This window comes from Oryctolagus cuniculus, chromosome 7 (assembly GCF_964237555.1).
Source record: "Oryctolagus cuniculus chromosome 7, mOryCun1.1, whole genome shotgun sequence".
Taxonomy (NCBI): domain Eukaryota; kingdom Metazoa; phylum Chordata; class Mammalia; order Lagomorpha; family Leporidae; genus Oryctolagus; species Oryctolagus cuniculus.
The window spans coordinates 73,884,687-73,908,941 of NC_091438.1; the positions used below are offsets into that span (position 1 = coordinate 73,884,687).

At 35.6% G+C, this 24,255-nt stretch overlaps 1 protein-coding gene across 5 annotated transcripts in view; it reads right to left on the reverse strand.

Annotated features, from left to right (window-relative positions):
- PTBP2 (polypyrimidine tract binding protein 2) overlaps positions 1-24,255 on the reverse strand; it is an 81,659-nt gene that overhangs the window by 5,022 nt on the left and 52,382 nt on the right. For 3 of the 5 annotated variants that reach the window (XM_008264836.4, XM_002715844.5, XM_051857466.2), the window contains exons 8-11: positions 19,135-19,330; positions 5,322-5,476; positions 3,846-3,879; positions 3,336-3,428 (exon numbers count right to left, since the gene is read on the reverse strand). In XM_008264836.4, coding sequence (XP_008263058.1) covers positions 3,336-3,428; positions 3,846-3,879; positions 5,322-5,476; positions 19,135-19,330 — 478 coding nt within the window. The remainder of the gene's footprint in view (positions 1-3,335; positions 3,429-3,845; positions 3,880-5,321; positions 5,477-19,134; positions 19,331-24,255) is intronic. The other 2 variants (XM_008264838.4, XM_008264837.4) reach the window with 1 other exon arrangement.

Here is a 24,255-nt window from a genome sequence, read left to right on the forward strand (position 1 = left end):
TACAAAATATTTATATCACTGCTCTTATTTTAAAAAACCAGTCTTTGGAGACATTTTTGCATTTTATAATTATTTTCAAAGGACTCAAATGGACTCAAATTCTCATTGTTTTTTCTTTTAACTTGATTCTATCATAATTTCTATACTTTTCCATGTATTATCTTTTTCACCTTTCTATTCATTTTGGGAGGAAAGATCTCAAGACCTCTTAAGAGAGCAGCAATATCTCACATGGAACTCTGATTTCCTAACTGCAGAAGTGAAAGCCAATATGTATATATGTATAAACATATACGTTTTTAAAAAGTGCCCAAACTTACAACACTATTCTAGAATGATTTCTACTTATATTTTACAGAATACATTGCAGAATTTAGTAGGTAAAGGTCTATTATGAACTAGAACTAAGTAAGTTTACTTCAGAGCTAGCAATTACACCTTGAATCAGCAGTCAAAAGCATTCTTTTTAAAGTATTTCTTAAAAACGTAAATTTGAGAAACCATATAATCATTTTTACCATGACAGAACTACTCTCTGGCATTGGAAATCAAGTGTTCTATTTTTTATGTATGTATTTTTAAAAATTTTATTTAATTGCAGGATATATTTCCCACCCCCAATGCCTACAAAGGTCTGGGCTAGGTGACGTCAAAGCTGGGAGCCTAGTATTCAATCCAGGTCTTCCACATTAATGGCAGGGACCCAATGACATAAACCATCACCTGCTGCTTCGCAAGGTGTGGATTAGTAGACAGCTGCAATCCAAAGTGGAGCCAGGACTCAAACGCAGGCCCTGTGATGTGGGATGTAGGTGTCCCAAGCAGCATCTTAAAATGCTGCATTAAATGCCTACAGCCAGTGTTCTGTTTTTAAATGTGAGAATTTATTATTAAAATATCTCACTCCTTACAGTATTATATCAAACAGTACTATATCAAACAGTCTTATGTTTATCAAATGATCACAAATTTTAAAACTCTGGTTTGAAATGACTTAGCGTGATAAAACAATACTATTCATATTTAAACATTACTGACTCTCCCATTTGTTTCTTCCCATGCAAAAGCATTAAGACATCTGTCTATAAAATAACGCAGTAAGTATTTCTGAGTAGTCAAATGAAAAACTAAAAGAACAAGAACCCATAAACAAAGTACATTAGATTTTTTTTTAAGTCTTATTTACCTGTCTCAACAGCACATCTGCATGGTACTTGAGGGTATGTGTTTTAAAGGCACTGGGGATGAGTACATTTTTAAGGTCATTATACTTATTGAAAGCTGAATCTACCCTAGCAGCAATGGGAAAAAATGACTGTTGTCTATAGTAAAAAATTATGTATCATGCTATCTGCAAGTCAGAATTTTAGTGATATCTTGTAAAATAAGGATAGTTTTGTAACACACTGAAATGTGTCCTCCCAAAATTCTTACGCTGAAGCATTACCCAAGTATGATTTTAAAGATAGAACCTTTAAGCAGATAATTAAGATAAAATGAGGTGATAAGGGTTAGACACTAAACCAACAGAACTGATGTCCTCACAAAAGGAAGAGAACTCTCTTCTTCATGCTTACACAGTAGAAAGACCACGTAAAGACACAGGGAGATGGTGGTCATTGTAAAAAGCCAGGAAGAGAGCCCTCATCACAATCTAAATCTGCTAGGCACCTTGATCTGGGACTTCCAACCTCCCAAACTTTCAGAAAATAATTTTCTTTTGTTTAAATCACAGGCTGTGTTATTCTGTTACAGCAGTCCAATCCTACCAAAAAACATCCAGAACAATGTTTAAATTTTACTTTAGGTAATTCTTAACCATATGGAGTTGGCATCTCTTATTACTGAGTGTAATGCCACTCATACTTCAAATGAGAAAAAAATGAAAATTTGAGAATGCTTTGATGTCTGTGAAGTATTGTCAAACGTTACTCACCAACAAACAGTATAGGGTAGTCAATATAGTGCAGCAGGCTGACCTACTGTGTGGGTCACCCATAATCCCTATCAGAGTGCCTGGTTCAAGTCATAGCTACTCTGCACTTTTGATCCACTTTCTTGCTAAAGTGCCTGGGAGGCAGCAGCAGATGGCATTAGTGCTTGGGTTCCTGCCACCCTCATGGGAGACACTGACGAAGTTCCTGACTTTTCGCTTTGGCCTGGCTTAGCCATGGCTGTTGCAGATATTTGAGGAGTGAACCAGCAAATGGAAGCTCAGTCTTTCTCTGTCCCTCTTTCAAATAAATAAATAAATCTTACTAAGGGGGTGGGGGAAGATAAAATATCTCACAGGAGTATGTAAGTGTAACAACACAAAGGAAAAGGAAGCAATACGCTATGATATGATGGCCACTTTTATATTCCTTTCATTTAAAATAGATAACTGTATTAAAAATGGAGGTAGTTTTATATCTCACCTGAGCTGCCAAGATCACTGCCAAGCAACACTCATATTTAAATTATGTTTGAAATCAAAACTTACCTATTTGATCCTATAATTCAAACTTTTCTGATTCCAAAATCAGTCTAGTGCATATTATTGATCTTTGAATCTCATATAGTTATAATAGCAAAATACATCAGCCTCTATATCTAAAATGGCTAACTTCAAATGACACTGTGAATGCAGTATCACCATCATGAGACACCATCATCCTTGAATCTCAATGAACAGAATTATAAGCACATATTTAAACTTGTAGTCAATGACAGTATGATAGGCAGATGTGTCCCTAGATTTTTTCATCATTTATTTATCTAAGTAATGATGTAAGTACAATGTGACCAAAGTCCGTTTTAAGATTCCCAAGGCCGGTGCCGTGGCTCACTAGGCTAATCCTCTGCCTGTAGCACCAGCACCCCGGGTTCTAGTCCTGGTTGGGGCGACGGATTCTGTCCCAGTTGCTCCTCTTCCAGTCCAGCTCTCTGCTGTGGCCCAGGAAGGCAGTGGAGGGTGGCCCAAGTGCTTGGGCCCTGCACCCGCATGGGAGACCAGGAAGGAGCACCTGGCTCCTGATCAGCGCAGCGCACTGGCCGTGGCGGCCATTTTGGGGGTGAATCAATGGAAGGAACACCTTTCTCTCTCACTGTCTAACTCTGTCAAAAAAAAAAAAAAAAGATTCCCAAATATATTTACCATTTATGTAGGTTTTTCGTTTTGTAAGCACTTTCGTTTTCTTTGCTCTAAAAGAAATCTTCCAAGTTACTTCTTCCCTTAGTAAATTTAGCCAAATACTTACCTGATATAAAAGGGTTTTTTTTTTTATTCCCAAATTTACATTATATGTTTGAGACCAGAATTGGAAATGTATAGATAACACGTAGTTTAATCTTACCAAGCTGTGATTGGTTTCCATCAGCCATCTGTATTAGCGCACTGTCTTTCTTATTGTACAAAATCTTCACACGCTGCACATCTCCATAAACACCTTTTTTGGAGTCACAGAGAGGTAATCCAAGAGTGCAATTAATTTTACGTGCAAGTCAGCTAAAGACTATAATTCTGACATATCAATGAAACATTCAGACATCAACATGATCACGCATTCAACCTCATCATTCTCACAAATGAATAAAGAAGATCAAGATTTTGAACAGTGAATTTTGAAAAGAATAATTTTTGATAAACCCTCAAAGCTATGTGAATGATATTAAATTAAAGACCATGCAAAATAAATCAGCATGCATTAAAACAAATTTTGTGTCTATGGAGAGTTTTAAATAGCAAAGAAAAATAGCAAAAGATTTACTATTCAACTTTAAGCCAAAGTGCTAGCTACAAATAAGAATTAAGGTGAAACAAAAATCAAATCAATAATAAAAGTATAGTGCTAACAATAACATACCGAAGAGGGTAAACAGACTTTGGGGCGTAACCATCTTTAGAAGGAGAGAAGAGCAAGCAGCGTAAGACAAGAAGAGAGAAGAGTCGAGGAAGAGCGGAGATGAACAGATCATCCATAACGAAGGGTGGTTCCCGCAGAATGGTGAGGTGGTCATGGATCATGGTTCAAGGCGGTTAATTGGGGCAAGTTGGTCCGAGGAACATTTGTTCAAGCACAGAAGCATGAACATAGGGAATGGAGACAGGGAATGAAGACAAGGACAAGGAAAATAAAGGATAAGACAGGGAAGGGAATGGGCATTTGGGAAAAGACAAGGAAAGGGAAGGTGAACACACAGGGAAAAGGATGAAATGGGGAAGGGAAACAGCAATGCAGAAGAAAAAAATAAGGAATTGGGGAACAAAAAAAAAATAAAATATAGGTCAGTACATAGGAAATGCAGGAATTTGGTCAGAAAATGGTTGGTTTATGTACTGTACAAGAAAAACTGAGTAAAATGTAGTCATCCAAGACAAATATGGGTAAAGTACATCTATATCAAAGAGTAAATTACAGCATTTCATCTCAACATAGGGTAGGAAAGCATGCATAGGAATTTTAAACTTTGAACTTTATCTGCATAAGCATGGCTGGTTATGAAATGCAGGCAAAAGTCTTAAAATAAAAACAAAGGCACTCTGGTTCAAACACCTTAGCATGCAAAATTGTGAATGATAACAGTACTAAACTATTCCATAAGTTTGATGTTCATATTAACAGAGGCCAATTGAAATTAAATATTTGAATTGTACATTATAAAATGATACACTGAGATTCCCACATTTCATACCAGCTTTTATAGCAATCAAAATAAAATATACCAGACATAAAATGTACAACTAAAGAAAATAACAATAAATTTCATTTAACAAAGGGGGGAGATAAAGTTGAAAAATATTTAGAAGACAATGACTAATAACTGCAAAGAAAAAATTACTAAGAAAGACTGGAAGAGTGCCTCGTCAAGATCTTTGGAAGAACCTTCAAAGAAAAATGTATTAGAGTAGTTCACATAAAATAAGATTAAAAAAATGCAATGACACATAAGCATGAAATGAACAAGCAAATAATTAGAAAAGGCAAAGGGCAAAATTGTTTTACAGTTAAATTTGCAAATTAGATCACATTTGCCTTTGAGAACAACAAAAGGATAAAAAGCCAAACTAAGGTACTTCACCATATTTTTCTTAGGAAAAATAGGTAATTATGTTAAAAATATATACATACATATATATATATATAAAGAAATAAGACTGTCTAAGGAAATAAAGAATTACCTAAACAAGTACGTAGATTTTATTCAGAAGTAGAAACATACAAAAAAATACTTTGGCTAATGAATGTACATAAAAGAAAGGCAAGTGCAAAATGAAATAAACATGAAAAACTTTCACAAATGAAATGGAGTTAATAACATTAGGAAATCATCTTACTAACCTCTTCATTTAAATTGCTAACCAACAGGACTGTATTGCCACCAGCTGAGACTCCAGGCATGCCCACTCGGCCAGCAGCAGCTGCAGCAGCTGCTGCAGCAGCATTTGGAATAGCCAAAGGACTCAGAGCTCCTGGAACAGCTGCAACAGGAAGCCCTAATTTTAAAATAAAGCATGTTTTTACGAAACACACACAAGTCGTTACACACACCCATTCAAGCAGGATGGCTGCACGGCTTACAGCTGACCATTCCAAATGGCTCCTGAAAGTTAATTTTTACAATGTTAAGAAAAATGATTCGTTGATGTGCAATATTTAGAGAAAAATAACAATTCCAACAAAACCATTAATTATCTGAATTAAGGTACCTACCTGTATTATGTTAACATATTAAATACACAATACTCCATTTTCCTATGAAAAAGCAAACAAAACATAAAGAATGTATTTCCAAGTCAGAGATGAAAAATTCACTCCTGTGGCTCATACAGACATGTCAAATATACATGTTTTTTACATTTAAAATGTAAAAAAAATTACCTTCAACACAATGGTAACTCAAACTTTTATCTAACAAGTGCTATTTTCCTCATACACTCACAGTTCAAATTGGACAATATCACTTAACAAAACAAATACAGAAAGTCCTTCAGGTTCAATGTAAATTACCATAAGCACCATTTAAATCATACAAATGACCTAAATAAAATAAAATCTTTTAAAGTTATGAGAGCCAGAGTAAGAAGATAGAGAGAGCACTCATGTATACTCCGTTCCATTGATTTGTTTCCCCCAACAGCAGCCAGGGTGAGCCAGGAGCTGAGAACACTATGCAGGACTCTCATGTGGGTGGTAAGAACCTAATTACTTGAGTCATCACCGGTGCCTCCCAGGGTCTGCATTGGTAGGAAGCTGCAGTCAGGAGCCATAGCTGGGAACTGAACCCAGGTACTCTGATGCAGGACGCAGGCATCTTTATCGCTGGGCTAAGCACCCACTCCAAAAGACCTAGAGAAAATCTGAGTAAAATGTTTGTCTTCTTAGTTCCACACCTGAGTAGCTATTGACTCCCAACACTAAGCACAAAGATCAAAAAAACCATTATATTGCACAGCTGCTGTATTTTAGTATTTTCCTCTCGCCTATTAAGTCCTTTTTATTTCTATTGTCTAATTTCTAGTCTTACTGTTGCCCTATTAAGTCATCATATCTTCAATATAATTTATTTAGAGAGAATCTCCTTTTATCTCTGCATCCTCTATCCCTTTTTCAATTACCAACAAAATCGGAATATGTTTTCATCCCATTATTACTATATACTAGCCTGTTTCCAAGTATTCACTAAATAAATGAATTATGTTCACTTACGTCTTCCCATGATAGAGAACACACACACAATCTAAATGAAGTAGACTTTACAACATACCTGGGTAGAACTGGCCCTTAGCACTGTTGTTCCATAACTTCATTTTATTTCTTCTTGTCTTCTTGTGCATTTCACAAGGATCTGCTGTTACCTTTAGCTTTAGAGATCTTATTTTTTCAGTTAAATTTTCGACTTTTAAAAATATTTACTCATTTATTTGAAACACAAAGAGAGAAAGAGAGAGAGAGAGAGAAAGACAAAGAGAGACAGAGGCATCTTCCATCTGCTTGTCTGCTTTCCAGCAGGAGCCTGGAACTCCATCATAGTCTCCCATGTGGATGGCAGGGGTCCAAGAACTTGGGAAATCTTCTGATGCCTTCCCAGTCCCTTTAGCAGGGAGCAGCCAGGACCCGAAGTGGCACCCCAATACAGGATGCTGGGATTGCAAACAATAGCTTAATCCACTGTGTCACAATGCCAGCCCCAAGTTTTAGAATTCTACTTTATAGAAACTACCAGGACTTAAATGACAATCTTAAGGTTTCATTAAGACTCATGATTATTTAGCTTTTAAAAATTTGAGAAGCATAGACTGGATGAAATGTAGAGGGAGAGAGACAGGGTAAAGAAAGAGAGGGGGAGGGAGAAGGGAGAAGGGTGGAAGGGTAAAGGAAAAGAGAAGAGAGGAAGGATACTCTCCCATCCACTGGTTCACTTAAAAAACACCTGAACTGCCAGGGCCACAATGGGAGCTGGGAGCTGGGAACTTGGAACTCAACCCAAGTCTGTCACCTGGATGGCAGGAACCCAGTTTCTTGAGTCTTTAGCATTGCTTCCCAGGGCCTTCATTATTAGCATTAACAGGAAGCTAGGGTTGGGAGTGGGAGCTGGGTATCAAATCCAGGTACCACAATGAGAATATCTTAATGGATATCTTTAACACTTAATGAATGCCCTCCCCAACTTTCATAACTCAATCTAACTCTTTGACTTCCAAAATTTTTCCCTTCAATCTCTTTCTAATTCAACCTTTTATCTTCTCTCTGATCACTCCAGTAATGAGTTTCTCATTTATACTCTTGCTCTGGATGAGTTTACTTGAAAACTTTTTGCAGGGATATCCTTTTCTTCTGATTTCCCCACTTTTTGTAAACTTTACTTTTTGTCTTGAAGCTTTCCACCATACACAAAATAATTAGAATAATGAATCTCCCCATGTACCCATAATCCAGGTTTCACAATTATCACCTCATGGACAACCTCGTTTCACCCCACTGATTCAAAATAATCTAATTTTAAAATAGGAAATTCTCACATCTAGTATTTACTAAGGCACAGTGTTCTTTAGTGCCTCTTTCAACACACCAGTGTGGATTTTTTTCAACCATCTATTCTACTGCATTAGTAACTTCTGCATGTTACAGTTCTCATTAAATGCATAGGTTGTCTCTAGTTAAAATTCAATGGATTCTTTTCATTTGTTGCCAAGTCAGCTAGAAGACAAATCACTAATTCCTAGGCATGCATTCCCACACAGTACTTTCTTGTATGCTCTTGAAAAGTTATCTTCCCACATTTTTTAAATACATTCTTTAGTATTTTCAGATAGCTTGACTAAATGGCACACTGTATTCAACTAAAGTTGAAGGTGTAATTATTTGGTAGTAACAGAGGTTCCAGATGTAGTCCAGTCATGCAGTCAAATCACCTTTTTGTTTCCTTTTCTTTCCTTTAATTGGCTACCTTTTAGTAGAAAAAGCAATTTAAAATTCTATAAAATTCCATCATCTTTATGACACTTAATGGAAAAAAGTAAGCAAAACGAAAACAGTAACAATACACAGCAAGCAAAAAAAAATTCAGTACCAAGTCTCAAAATTCCTTTTGTGTGACACTTAAGGAACCACATATAAAATTTAAATTAGTTAAAGTGCTGGTCTCATTTTCACTTCTAACAAGAAATGATTCTGAGGAACAACTTATCCAGAAATACTTAACTGAACAATTAATTACCAAAGCTAATCTCAAAAATCCGCTAACCTCTAGCATTTTCTCTGCTCCTATTTTGACTCTAACCACATCTCCTATTTATTAAAATACCACATACTGCCTCTTCATTAGAATCATCTTGAACTTTATATCCCACAGTGAAGTGATTCTCAAAATTTTTAGTCTTGATTTCTTAAAATTACTGAGAATAACAGCTTTTGCATATGAGTTGTACTTATTGATATATATTTTTATCAAAAAATAAAACCAAGAACATTTTAAAGCACAAGAATACACAGTAACAATTCTATTAGCCCTCACAGTAACACAGAAACTCCATTATACATAAATCAGAGTGTGAGAATCAAAAAGGTAAACAGTGTTTTGTGATTATCATCAAAATGGTTTTGACTTTGTAGATCCCATAACAGGGTCACAGGAACTCCGAATATCTCTGGAAAACAATATATAGACCAGTACTATATATACTTGGTATGGTGTTTTGTATATACCTAGGGCTCAAAAAATACTAGGCAATTTAAAATATGTATTTATTCAATTCACATGAAATGCTGTAATACATGATATACATTCTTAAAAAGGGAATACTGAGGTATGTAAATTATAAACTACTGATACTTAAGTCACTTTTTACTCGTGTTTTTCCACTGACATCTCAAAACAGTACTAATTCATAAAAACATATATAAATTACCAATCTACTTAAATTCAATCTTTTTTTAAATATATCAAGTAAAACCGAAGACTTTATTTTCAGGAAAAACTATTTCTTCTAAAATATATCCTGGGGTGGGTGTCTGACACAGTGGTTAAGATGCCACTTGAGACACCCCCATTCTACATTAGACTGCCTGGGTTTAGGTCCAGGCTCTGTTTCAGATTCTAGCTTCTTGCTACTGAGTATCCTGGGAGGCAGCAAGTGATGGCTCAAGTAGTTGGATTGCTGTCAACCACTGTGGAGACCTGGACTGAGTTCCAGGCTTCAACAGGGATTAAACCTGTGAGAGAAGACTTCTGTCTTTTGTTCTACACCTTTGAATGTAAGTAGACAAATAAATAAAATACATCTTACCATGCCAACATGTATTTGGATAATCTAAATGCAACTTATTTAAAAAAAAAATTCAAAGGTGGTAGAAAACCTGTTTGAAAAAAACTAAGTATTAACAGTACAACTGCTTTAAAATATTTTTTCTTGAATCCATGTTTTACAATGTGAATAACTTGTCACAGTATCATTTAGAACACCAAGCCACATCACCAAACAATAGTCAATGAGAATGAAGAAAATCAACAATTAAAATCAATCTGAAATGGCAATTGAGAATTAAAAGTCTAGGCTAGAGATTTTTAAAATCTATGAAATGCTAAATTTTTAATAAAGTTGTGCTTTAGCAAAAACAAAAAATAAGACTATTAATTATATACTGAGAAAAGAAGGGCCTCAAAATAGATATAACGTACCTCCTTCTGATAATGAGGTAATGGAAGTGGTGAGGTCCCTACTTGTTACCACTGTATGAACTCAGTCTCCTCATTTTTCCACTTATTACCACTATTCTAGGCCATTGTGCTAAGTCAGCCCTATTATGCCAAATGGTCCTCCTCCTCCTGTTCTGTAGTACAGATCAAAAGTGTTTTAAGAGAAAAGGGGCCAGCACTGTGGCATAGCAGGTAAAGCCTCCACCTGTAGTGCCAGCATCCCAGATGGGCACTGGTTTGAGTTCTGGCTGCTCTACTTCCGATCCAGCTCTGCTATGGCCTGGGAAAGCAGTAGAAGAAGGCCCAAGTCCTTGGGCCCCTGCACCTGCATGGGATACAGGGAAGAAGCTCCTAGCTTCGGATCAGCACAGCTCTGGCCATTGCAGCCAATTGGGGAGTGAACCAGTGGAAGGAAGACCTCTCTCTCTGCCTCTCCTTCTCTTTGTGTAACTCTTTCAAAACAATTACTAAATCTTTAAAAAAAAAAAAAAAAGAAGAAGAAAAAAGGGAAACTTACCATCTGCCTTTCACACTACCAGTACTTTTTTTTTTTTTTTTTTTTTGGTGCAAAGGTTTATTTAAATAGTTAGAGGACGAGAACGAGATCTTCCATTCACTGGTTCACTCAGGGCTGGGTCAGGCCAAAGCCAGGAACTTTATCCAGTTCTCTTATGTGGGCTGCAGGGGTCTAAGCACCTGAGCTACCTTCAACTGCTTTTTCCAGGTCACTAGCAGTGAGCTGGGACCTGAACTGATGCTCATATGGGATGCCGGCATTGCAGACCGTGTCTTTACCTACTATGCCAGAAGGCCAGCCCCAGTGCTACCAGTACATTTTTGTTTCATTATTTTCTCTTTTCCTAGGTTGATAACTTAAGAAAACTACTCTTGCTATTTTAATGTAGTTCTCAATCACTGCAGCAGTCTCAATTTTTACTGGACTTGTAAAACATCTGAAGTTGAATTTCATAGTTTCTCTCACTGTAATGTTTCCTAAAAAATTACTTTGTCTACCATGTAAAACTGTGTTTAATCTTTATTAGTCTTATGAATGATCATATGGTAACTACTACATTGAACAGTCATTTCTAATTTTAATCCTTACATGATCCCCTAATCTTGTGTGTGTCTACAAAATGAATGTGTACCACCTGAAGTTTAATTTCAACATGTTAATCTTCTTGTTCTCTTATAGCTAGGAAATCTGTAAGTTTTAAATATCACACCTCTAGCCTCTGAATTCACAACCCAACAGAACACTTGCCCAAGTCCTACACTGAATTTCCTAATGTCTAGGGAACTCTTCCACATGTTTCATGCCTTGTAAGTAATCAGATCAATAAGATGTCATGTCCTATTTTTTATGTTGAATTTTTTCCTACATTTGGTTCTTACTCTGTATTCTCACTTCATAGTCCTACTTCAGATTCACAATTATATCTTACCTAAACTAAGAGTCTTCTACTTTGTATTCTTCTTTTTAAAAATTAAGCTAACATTTTTGTGATTCAGCCGTAAAAAGAGGGCAATTTACTAATCCAAAGAACAATTTCATTTTCTAATCCAGAGAAGTAACACTCCAAGCACAGTTTCTAACTTCCTAGTTACAAAACAGTGCAGTTATTATCACAGGACTTCTAACCAAAGATTTCAGAGTTATGGTGAACACGGTAAAATAATGGCTTTTAACTTACTTCTGAGAAGAATTTCTAGCAAATGTGTGGTTATTTTGATATTTCAAATGACTCTGTAGTAGATGAGTTATTTGATTTGATTTTTACAGTCATATTCTTTTATAGTCTTATTAAAATTAAGATGTGACATTTTAATTTGTAATTTGTGAAAAAAAATTCAAGGGGCTAGCACTGTGGCACAGTGGGTTAACACCCTGGCCTGAAGCGCCAGCATCGCATATGGGTGCCTGTTCGAGATCTGGCTGTTCCACTTCTGGTCCAGCTCTCTTCTATGGCCTGGGAAAGCAGAAGACAGCCCAAGTCCTTGGGTCCCTGCACCTGTGTGGGAGACCCGGAGGAAGCTCCTGTCTCCTGATTGGCACAGCTCTGGCTGTTGTTGCCAATTGGGGAGTGAATCATCAGATAGAAGACCTCTCTCTCTGTCTCTGCCTCTCCTCTCTCTGTGTAACTCTTTCAAATAAATAAATCTTTAAAAAAAAGAGAAAAATTCAATTTATTACATTTTGATTTGAATGTCATCTATCCCTCATTTGTATTCAGTTCTGATTGGGTATATATGGACCATACTCACTTTTCCTTTTGTAATCATAAAACTAAGTTAAACAATGAATAGACTTGGTAACAAATAATATCTTAGCATGTGAAAAAAGAAATTTAAAGCCACAGAATATACATGTTTACTATATACATGACATTATTTTAGGTAAGTATTCCGTAACTGAAAAGAAAGGAGCCTAAAAAGCCTAGCTAATCCACAGTACATTTTATTCTGTTTATTAGTCAGAAGCATGGACTTTGAAACCACACTGACTCGCTCCAAGTTCTGGCTCAACCAACTCAAAATGACAAAATGTGAGCAAACTGCTCTTTGTTCTCCAGTTTCCAAATCTGTAAAATAACGCACAATAGGGTCAGTATGTGGCATAACAGTCAAGCCAATGCCTGTGACACCAGCATTCCCTATGAGCAACCATTTGTGTCCTGGCTGCTCCACTTCCTATCCATGTCCTTGCTAATGGTCTAGGAAAGGCAGCTGAAAACAGCCCAAGCCAAATGTTTGGGCCTCTGCCATCCACATGGGAGATTCAGATGAAGCTCTAGCCAGTAATACTTGTATCCATCAGATAATACTGGTTACTCGAATTGAAATAATTCCATTCTAGGTTATAGTACAATCATGTATTGCTTAAAGATGGGAGCACATTCTGAAAAACAAGTCATTAAGGCAATTCTATTGCTGTGTAAACACTGTAATTAACACAAATGAGATGCTGGAGGGTACTGATGTAACATGTTTTACACTAAGTTTTTTAAGAACACTCTAAACAATGACAAAAAGCACAAAAAATATGTAAACCAGATAGGTTTACTATCATTAATACAAGTCTTATCCACTAGAATTGTATGTGCTGTATTTTTATACAAATGTTAGCCCAGTAGGTTTACCCTAGCATCACCACAAACAGGTAAGTAATACACTGAGTAACAATGTTACAACAGCTACAGTCATGAGGTGATCAGAATTCTTCAACTCCTTTATGATTAAGGAACCATCTATGTATATGTGATCCATTTGCTGATTAAAACATTATCATGCAACATGTGGCTGTATTTCAAATGCTTTTCTACAAAATGAATACCATGAACAAATCTAGGCAATTAAACTAGTAATTTTTCTAGTTATTCTTAGGTTAGGAAACTATCTCAAAAGAATCCTTCTAGGCATTTCAAAAGGGAAGACAAATTTTTATACATAGAATGGCTATAGAAAAAAACTTTTAATCACTTCTAATATTAACAACACAAAAAGACCCTACTTCTTAGAAACTAGTAGAAACATGTACCCTTAAAAGCTTCTCCACAAGGATTTCCATTTAATGGCCTACATGACAACAGTTAACTGAAAGTAGCCTACTAACTCACGAAAATACCAAGCAATGCTTTTTGTGCTTTCTAAGCTCTGGGGCTACCAAATGGGCAAAAACCCTGCAAACCTTAAAAACAGCATTTAAAGAGAATCATGCTTTCTTAAAAACATAAACAGGGCTAGGGTCATGGCACAAAAGGGTTAAGTCCCTGCCTGGGATGCCAGCACCGTGTATCAGAGTGTCACTTCCAATCAACTAATGTGTCTGGGAAAGCAGCAAAAGATGACCATATTACTTGGGCTCCTGCCACCATGTGGAGATCTGGATGGAATTTCTGGCTACTAACTCTGGCTTGGCCCAACTCTGGCGCTGTGCCCATCTGGAGAGTGAACCAACAGGTGGAAGATTATCTATCTATCAATCTATCTAAACCTTACCCACCTTACCTTTCAAATAAATAAATCTTTAAAAAATGTACACTAAGCATCACTTACATATGAGAAAATACATTTTGTATTGCTATATTTCCTTGTTATTATAACTAGCTTTGTGGTTTTCCTCATTATTCCATCCTGATGAAATAATTTCACAAAAGATGTTCATTCTTACTACACATCTTACAGAATCATGTTAAAAAAAAATAAACAAGAAGAGTAACCAAGAAAAAGAAACCTGAGAAACGTTAATCCTTTCACTGAGTGACTCAAATTTATACTTGCAGGTTATTTTTTCTTCACACCTGGCTATAAGAGACAAGTGATTTATACCTCTAGTAAACAGCCTGGATGAAGCGCTACCTACTTCCCTTCCTGATCCAGTTTGATGCTAATATGCCCGGGAAGGCAGCATTTAACGGCTCAAATATTCAAGTACCTACCAACCATGTGGGAGACCTCAGTGAAGTTCCTGGCAAGCCTGGCACAATGTAGGCATTTGGGGAGTGAACCAGCAGGTGGAAGATCTCTCCCCCTCACTTTCTAACACTCTTTCAAATAAATAAATCTTAAAAAGCAAAACATTTTTTGAGAAAACAGGAAACTGTAATGTGTATAGGGCATTTAACAGTATCAAGAAATCACTGTCAGCTTTGATAAGTATGATAGTCATGTAATAATCTGATTGTTTTAGAGAGACTATGGTAATATTTGAGATGACACATCATGATGTGAAGAATTTGCTTTAAAGTTTAGTAGAAAAAATAAGTAGGGGCCGGCACTATGGCACAGCAGGTAAAGCCACCACCTGCGGTGCTGGCATCCCATAAAGGTACCGGTTTAAGTCCCAGCTGCTCCACTTCCAATCCAGCTCTCTGCTATGGCCTGGGAAAGCAGTACAAGATGGCCCAAGTCCTTGGGCCCCTGTACCTTCTAGGAGACCTGGAGGAAGCTCTTGGCTCCTGATCGGCGCAGCACTGGCCATGGTGGCCAATTAGGGAGTGAACCAGCAGATAAAGACCTCTCTGTCTCTCCTCTCCTCCTTGTAACTCTGATTTTTAAATAAATAAATAAATCTTTAAAAAAAAAAAGGCGCAAAAAAATAAGTAGATAAAACAAGTGTGGGCACTACTGGCCTAAGATGCTGGGTTTGTGGAATTTATTACATTACTATATAATAACTGAGATGTTTAATAGAAAGTTTCTAAGTATTACCATGTGAATGTACCATTTTTCAAAGAAAAGCAGAACTTTCAGCAATATGCAAATATCCTCCTCAATCTTATGCATAACACACACAGAAAAGGTTCTATTTAAACAATATAATACTAGAATTATACAAAGATTCAAATGGCATGAATGAAGTGTTAAAGTATTGCTCAAAAATTTAAAGAATTTTTTTAATAAGGGCATCACTAAACACTTTGCTAAAAAGCTAAAATTTAGAAAACTACACATTTTCTATAGTCGTAAGTTCAACTCTTGAGTACACAGTTAAATCATCTTGAGATATTTAAAGAAAAAATGAAAGCCTGAAACCTACTTCCCAGTGATTCTCAGTTTGGGGTAGAGCCTGGTGATATCAAAGTGTAGCATAAGCTTGAGAAAAACTTTTCTACAGTAGCTACATATTTAAACCTATGAACAAATATTTGTTATATCTGTTCACAGTTATTACTATTTAAATGTCAACACATTTTCTATAACGAGTTTGCTTTGCCTTTCTGTAAAGATCATAGGATGAAAACAGCTGTTAACCTTTTCAATTTATAAAACATACAGGAAACTCTCTTTGTATGCATTTCTGCCCTAATTTCTAAAATGTACATAATGGGATCATTAAAAAAAATACTTCTAGTAATTTTTCTAAAGGCAATCCAAGTCTGAATAAATGAACTAAACTTTTTAATATGATAAAGTGAGTATTAAAATGATCTCAAGTATTTTTGATCACCTTGTTCTTAGAATACGTGACTAAGTCTTCCAAGCTTATGATTATGTATTTAGATGTCAGATTTCTAACTAATTACAAACCACTCAGTCTTTCTTCTTTGAATAAATCACATTTTCAAAGACACGTGATCCCTAGCATTAGAAGAAGTAGAGAAACTAGATAAGATATTAAAGTATTACTATACAAAGTAAATAACATTTATAATCATAATTCTGAGGTAATTAAGTTTAGTCATATGGTCAGATATAAAATTATACAAATAGTGAACACCCTCAAATATTTAGAAAATACTGAGAATATATTTATATGTATTTGTGTTCTTATAAAACCTATTAAAACAAAAAAGATGCTGTATCAATTATTTCACTTTAAAAAAGCACTGCTTGAAGAAGACTAAAATGGAAATAATCCATCAATATTAATTCAGCTCTACTTTGAAGTCACCTGATTAAATATCATGGGTAAAGCAAGATAAGATTTAGTTATCACTCTGAAAGGCATAGCCTATTACATACTGGATGTCACTGTAAATGTTGCTGGAAGACAACTTTAAAAAGCAAAAGAAAGAGTTCCTCATAAATATCATAATATATACCAAATGTGTGAATAAAATTATCTACACATCCTGCAAGTGGACAGTTTTGGATTGAGATGAATTACTTAAATGAATGATTTAAAAACACTTTCCTAAAAACTGGCCAATCTAAAGTAAGTAAATAAAAATTAAGGCATATGAATGCAATAGCCTTTAAAGAATCATTGTACATAATAGAATTAAAATAACTAATTCAGAGAATTGCAAATATCAAACATGAAAAAACCTCAACTAGCTCCATAATAGATATTAAAATTCCAATCAGACACTTTTCTATAGAACAGATATCTTACGAAATGAAAAAATAATACTCAATGCTGTTAAGGCAAAAAGGACAGATTCTTACACCAGCCATCTCTGGAAGAAATCTGCAGTAATAAGTAGATTTTAACATTGACTCAGTTAATTCTAGTTTTCTCAACCAAAAGAACTAATTTGAAAGGCAAAAACGTTATATACAAGAAATCTCTACTTTCAAGGTATCAGAGTTATGTGGAAGAATTATCTATCTTTCAAGAAATTCTAAGTGAAATGATAGCTACAATAAAACATAACAGAAAACTTACAAATTGGCTTTAATTTTACAAAAAATTATCCATAGAAAAAAAGATATTACATTGAAGTATGAGTGATTCTCTTAAGAATTATTAAACTAGGTAGTACATGATTTGATTTTTAAAGTTGTAGCCCACTTACTTTCAAAATCTATTTGATTAAAATAAAAAGTCCAGTTATAACAAGATATGAAACCATTAAAACTGGTATAAGTGTTATCTAGGAAAAGAAAATAAATTTACCATATTTTCACCAAACAGTGTTTTCCTTCTCCTTATCAGGAAGAAATATAGAAACAAAATATATTACACTAAAAAATTTAATACAGAAATAGAAGACATTAAACTAAATTATTAAGAATAAAGCAACTTTCTGATAGGCTTTTAAGCAAAATTAATAAACAATAATAAAGCAAAAAGTGAGATGGAAGTTAGTTGTGGTGGGGATTCATGTTTTACAAAAAAGACTAATTATCTTTTAAAAATTTTTACCAACACTATAAAATCACAAGGAAAATAGAAATGAATTCCTAGGAAAAGAATCCAGGTGCCTTCTAACTATGCCTCCATCCAGGATACATATATTTATATATATCCAGACATGCAGAAACACACAGCTCCTTAGGGTCCAAGGAAGTGATTAATAATCTATCTATAGCAGTAACTAAAAGAGTCACGTGTTATTTAGTACTGTCACACTCTTAACTTTAGAAACTATATACTATGAAATAATCAGTGTTACTTTCACCTCAAACTGAGGCTTAGGCATTAGACCCACACAGAAATAAAGATTCTGTCAGCAAAGTGTTAGCAACCTTAAGCATCTACAGTCAGGATAAACAACTACAGCTTATGCAACATATGCGAGAAAATTAAAATTATCTCCTGCCTTTGTACTTTAGAGCACCTTTGCATGCATATCACTTTATTACATACATATACACAGAACAAATGAACTGTTACATATACATGGTAAATAAGTATTTCCAATAATTACTTCATTATGATACTTTATGTTTTTAGGGACATAAAGTGTAAAGCTAGGTTGCTGAATCATCAATCTTGAGTTTTATATGGACAGAAATCCTGATCTAAAGATAAAATTACAAATATCAGAAATCAAGATATAATTTCCCAGACACTTCAAATAAAAATAAACTAGAAAATTCCATCTTAACTTGTTTCACTTACAAAATAACATTTTCCCTTACAGTTTCATCTTGACCCAACAGTTATCTGCTTCAATTTTTTTGCTGTTACTAAGTGTCTCAAAAACCACTGTAGAATAAGGTAACATACAAATAATTAAGACAAAAAAGCCAATAATTCATAAACTTTGGAGAAAATTACTTGTAAAGTTTTTTTTTAAAAAAAATCTATAGTATGCTTCAAAAAATACCCACATGGCTACTTTTAATACATTTTTTGTCTATTAACATTTCATGGTCTCTATGCAGTATTAAAATAAAACAATCAAATTAGCTCCAAAGAATAAGCACAAGGGTCTTACATAAAGAACTAGACATGAACAATATTAGTTTGAAGCAAAAAATATTCTATGAAAAATTCAACAAGCATTCTTCACTAGAGGTTTTCTTTTGTTTTAGGAGAGTAGTGTGAAAGAAAAGGTGAGGTTGTGAAAGGCACAAAATTAATAAATTTTACACTTGTGATAACCACTTAAGGTTTTTCTCCTTACAGCATTCATATGCCTTCTCCCATGAGAAACAAAAATGAAACCTAACACAATTTGTTAAGGTCCAAAATAAGGTATACATTATACTTACTTGAATTTAAGAGGCATCTTCCCATTTGGCAAAATGAGAGAAAAGTGATATAGACAATTAAAATCATACCTAAAAGGGATGTTTCCTTGGCAAATGCTGCAGCAATTGCTGGGTCCAATGCTGGCTGTCCATCCCCAGATGGAAGATCAGGTCGGGTATAATCCCTACTTTTATCATTGTTGTATTTTACATTCAAATTCACAAGTTTGGAAAAATCAATCCTTAGGGTACAGCAAGCATTATAAATATTCTGACCATCTAGGGCCTGTAAAAGTGAATAAAGTATATCAGTAATCTTAAATAAGGAATGAAATTAACAAAAAGTATAACTTATGACAATAAAACAGGAAAAGGATTTAAATTCCATACATCATTCTACCAAATACTATAATCTTTAAACAGAAAATTCTACACAAACCTAAAATACAACCAATTAAGCATTCATGCTAATATTTTTAATTTAAAAAACAGCAAACAGCTTAATAAAAAAAAAAAAAAGAACTTATAAGAGTCACTTAATCTTACCAAGTAGTACTATACTAGCTTGCACAATAAAGTTGAACACACACACACCAAGATGGCAGTATTTACAGAAATCATTGTTTTATAAGGTTACTGCTGTTTGATGACATATTGAATGAGGCTGCCTCAAATCAAATAAATACATCACTATAACGAATAATAGCAATTCTAATGAAAAAGGCAAAAAGCTAGTTATCTTCTTTAACCTACAGTGTTCAACCTGAATCTGAATATCCTGATGAAATTATCAAACCCACGGTCATTCCAAGAAAGTTCTAAAATAACAATGTCACATCTACAGTTGAAAGCCAAACTCAATTACATTAGTTTTAGCAAGTTAATTTACCCTTTCGGAACCTCAGTTTCTTAATCTGGAAAACAGATGACAATAGCAGCCACACGTCCTTACAGGGTTATTGTGAGGTCTGAGTAAGGATCACATATGTCAAGCATATCACAAATTATAAAAGATTATGCTGTTGTTATGCAGTTGTTACAATTATCATCTTTTTCCTATTTGTATATAAATCACCAATTCTAGTCCAGCTGGATATAAGCTGGGAACAAACTAGAAAACAGAATAATCAATTTAATAAATAAACACATCCTATATAGAGAAAGTACATCTCTATAGGCTGTGTAAGTATATAAATTTTATATCCATTATGCCAGTGTTGTGGCACAATGGATAAAACTGACACCTACAACACTAGCATCCCATATGGGCACCTTGTATTGATGATTAGGTTCATTACTGTGACTTTTTATCACCCTACAAATCAACACTCAATAAATGTAACAGAGAACAAAACAAACATGGTTCCATTCTTACACGATTTACAATCCAACACAAAACACACTTAACAAGTAATTATAAAGTGTGATGATGAAGGAATGGCATTGTGGCACAGCAGGTAAAGCCATCACTTGGGACACTGGCATCCCATGTTAGAGTTTGCTGGTTTCAAGCCAGCTAATGGCTCTTCTGATCCAGCTTCCTGCTAATGTTCCTGTAAAGGCAGTAGAAGGCACAAATGCTTGGATCCCTGCCTCACACGTAAGAGACCCATTTGGGCAATGAAAGAGTGGAGGGAAGATCTCGCCCTCCCTTTCAAATAAAGCTGGAGGGAAAAAAAAAAAAAAAAACAACTGTGACAATGAGAACTAAGAAGAAAAAAGAGCTAATCTAGCTGAAAGGTTAATAATACCTGAGAGGAGATTTCTGAACTGATACTTGAAAGAGGAAGATGAGCAGAAGTGGGACGAGAAGGATACAAACAAAATCAGCAAATAGTTGGACTGACCAAACTAAGTTGGAAGGCATTCCATGGTCAGTTGGGTTTCTAAATAATCAGAACTTTAAAAAAAAAAAAAAAAAAGTGATGTGAACACTGCTGGAATCACAGAAATATAAATGAGCCATGAGAAAGCGTGAGGTCTTCTCCCAGGCAGGAAGAGAAGATAGGACAAGGAAGAAACTCAGAAATGTAAGATAATCAAGAGAAATGTTGAGGGATCAGAAGAAAAACCTACATGAGAGTGGTCAAATGTTCTATCATTGGGATTTAGCTAAAGATCACCAGTAACACTGGAAAGAACAACTTGGAGAGATGAGACTAAAACAAAATTGCAAAAGGTAGAAAAATATGGAGGGGGTAGGAGGTATAAATAGTAGAGACAACTTAGAAAAGGAAGTCGTTGTTAATAGTGGAGGGCACTGTGGCACAGTAAGCTAAGTCTCTGCTTGGGCCACCTGCATCCCATATCAATGTGCCTGATTCAGTCCAAATACTCTGCTTCTAATCCAGCTTCCTGTTAATGCTCCTCAAAGGCAGACATAACTCAAATAAACACTTGAGTCCTGATATCCCTCATAGGAGATCCAGATGGTGTTTCTGGTTCCTGGGTTAGGTCTGGCCCAGCCATGGCTACTTCAGGCATTGGGGGAATGAACCAGCAAATGTAAGATATCTTTCCCTATATCTCTCTCTTGTGCTCTCCCTCCCTCCCTCTCTCATCTTCTCCATCATTTTGCCTTTTAAATAAGAAAATTAATCTTAAAAATAATCATGCTTATAAATAGGAGAGAATGAGGTGATGGATGGAATGATATCTGGAGTTATCTGCAGAGATGGACAGGAATCAGGTGGTGAAGGTTCACTGAAAATTGATGAGACTTGCACATGCTTGAATTATTGGTTATTAAGTGGCCTATGTGGAGAAAAATTTTAAAAAGGGGATAAAATGAGGGGCTAGCACTGTGGTGCAATAGATTAAAGCCCCGGCCTGCAGTGCCAGCCAGCCCATATGGGTGCCAGTTCGAGTCCAGCTGCTCCACTTCCAATCCAGCTCTGCTATGGCCTGGGAAAGCAGTAGAAGATGGCCCAAGTCCTTGGGCTCCTGGATCCATGTGGGAAACCCGGAAGAAGCTCCTGGCTTCTGATCAGCTCAGCTCTGGCCATTGCAGACATTTGACGAGTGAACCAGCAGACGGAAGGACCCCCCCCCACCCCCGGCTCTACCTCTCTCTGTAGCTCTTTCAAATAAATAAAATAAAGCTTAACAAGTAATAATAATTTTTTTAAAAGGAGAGGAAATGTACTGGCAAATCTCTTTGGAGGCAATAGAGGATAAGATCTGGTCTTAAAGAAAAATTTATGCATTTTATTAGAGGAAAAAGGAATCGTGGGTATTAGATTTTTCAAGAAAAGCTGATGGAAAACAAGTGAGGAGAAACATGGTAGGGAAGAGAAAATGTCAATGTGATACAATCACATGAGAAACAGAACACACTGACTATATAAAGAAATATGAGAAGATGTTTCAATCACAGTAGAAGGTTTATCTGTAGAAGTTTCTCATGAATTTAAACTGGTACCAGTTGTCAGATTATGTGATATTACTTTTCTGGGAAAAGCCCAGATGCAGGCACGAAGAATAAAGATCACTGGACTTACTTCAAGTACACATTTTACCAGAGTCTAGATTACAAGACATTAAAGGCAAGCAAGTTTGGGAAATAAATCAGTGCTGCTCCTCTTCCAATCCTGCTCATTACTAATGCACCTGAGAAAGCAGCAGAAGGTGGCCCAAGTACCTGGGCCCCAACTACCTACCTGGAAGACCCAGATGGAATTCCAGGCTCTTTGGGGAACAAACCAGCAGATGGAATCTCTCTCTCTCTCTCCCCCACTCCTCCTTCTCATTCCTCTACCTTGTCACTCTGCTTCTCAAATAAATCTTTTTTACTTAAAAAAATTATTTACTCTTAGAGTAACAATTTTAGACCTTTGTAAAGAAGACCTGAGTGAGTAGATATTCATATCAACATCTAAAGCTTGGTTTATTTGTGCAAAGACTGGTTAAATGGAAATCTCAAATATTTAACTGAGGTACTAATTTTAATGATTAAATAATTATAAATTACTTCAGACAAGATGCATAATAAGCTATTTCCCCCAAAAGAATTATAGCTCAAGTGAAGGGTAATTCCTAATCAAATTCCATTTTATTGTTCCTTTACAAAATTTTTTTTTTTTTTGGACAGGCAGAGTGGACAGTGAGAGAGAGAGACAGAGAGAAAGGTCTTCCTTTGCCATTGGTTCACCCTCCAATGGCTGCTGCGGCCGGCGCACCGCGCTGACCCAAAGCCAGGAACCAGGTGCTTCTCCTGGTCTCCCATGCGGGTGCAGGGCCCAAGCACTTGGGCCATCCTCCACTGCACTCCCTGGCCACAGCAGAGAGCTGGACTGGAAGAGGGGCAACCAGGACAGAATCTGGCGCCCCAACCGGGACTAGAACCCGGTGTGCCGGTGCCGCAGGCAGAGGATTAGCCTATTGAGCCACGGCGCCGGCTCTACAAAATACTTTTCTACTTTTAAAATAGTTTGTTTATTGTTCCTTTACAAAATACTTTTCTACTTTACAAAATACTTTCACAAAAAAGCAAAGAAAATATTCCACAACAAGAAAAATATACACTACCTTTAAATAGGTTTTAAATATTGAAAAATATCATAAAAAAAAGCATAGCTCCTCCATTATCCCGAAGATAAAACCTCAGACCTCAATGATTTTGATAATTCAATAAATTATAATATTTTCAAAGGTAATGGACTGAGGCATGTGAAAAAGCATAATTGTTTTTGGGGAAAATAAACAAAATAGAATTCTAGTTGTTAATGTAAACCTGAAAAGAAAAGCATAGATTATACAGTGTGAGAACTATCAAGTAACAATATGCTGGAAGGAAAGGACTATCTGAAAGGCTGACTTAAAAATGTCCACCTTACAGTTAGTGTGCATTACAGTTAGTAATTTACTGCTTTAAATCTTAGTAGCTCTCTGTAAACAAATACGGTGTGGCAAGAAACAGTTTTGCTCACAACAAAAATGAGTAGTGATCAGAAAAATTGAAGTAACATTAGTTGTTAAGCTTATACAATTAAACTATTACTAGTACAGCCTTTCTGCTACCTACAGCAATTTTTGCCCCCAAAATGAAATTCTGAGGATGAAAATACAATGAAACGATGAAAAAATGGCTTTGGTTCTATATTTATAATCTTCATCTGCAGAAAGCACTGAAGTATTATAGACCAAATTAGTCCAAAGGTAAAGAATGAAAGGGAGAAAAGATATAGTTGACTGAATGGTTATTGCAATATC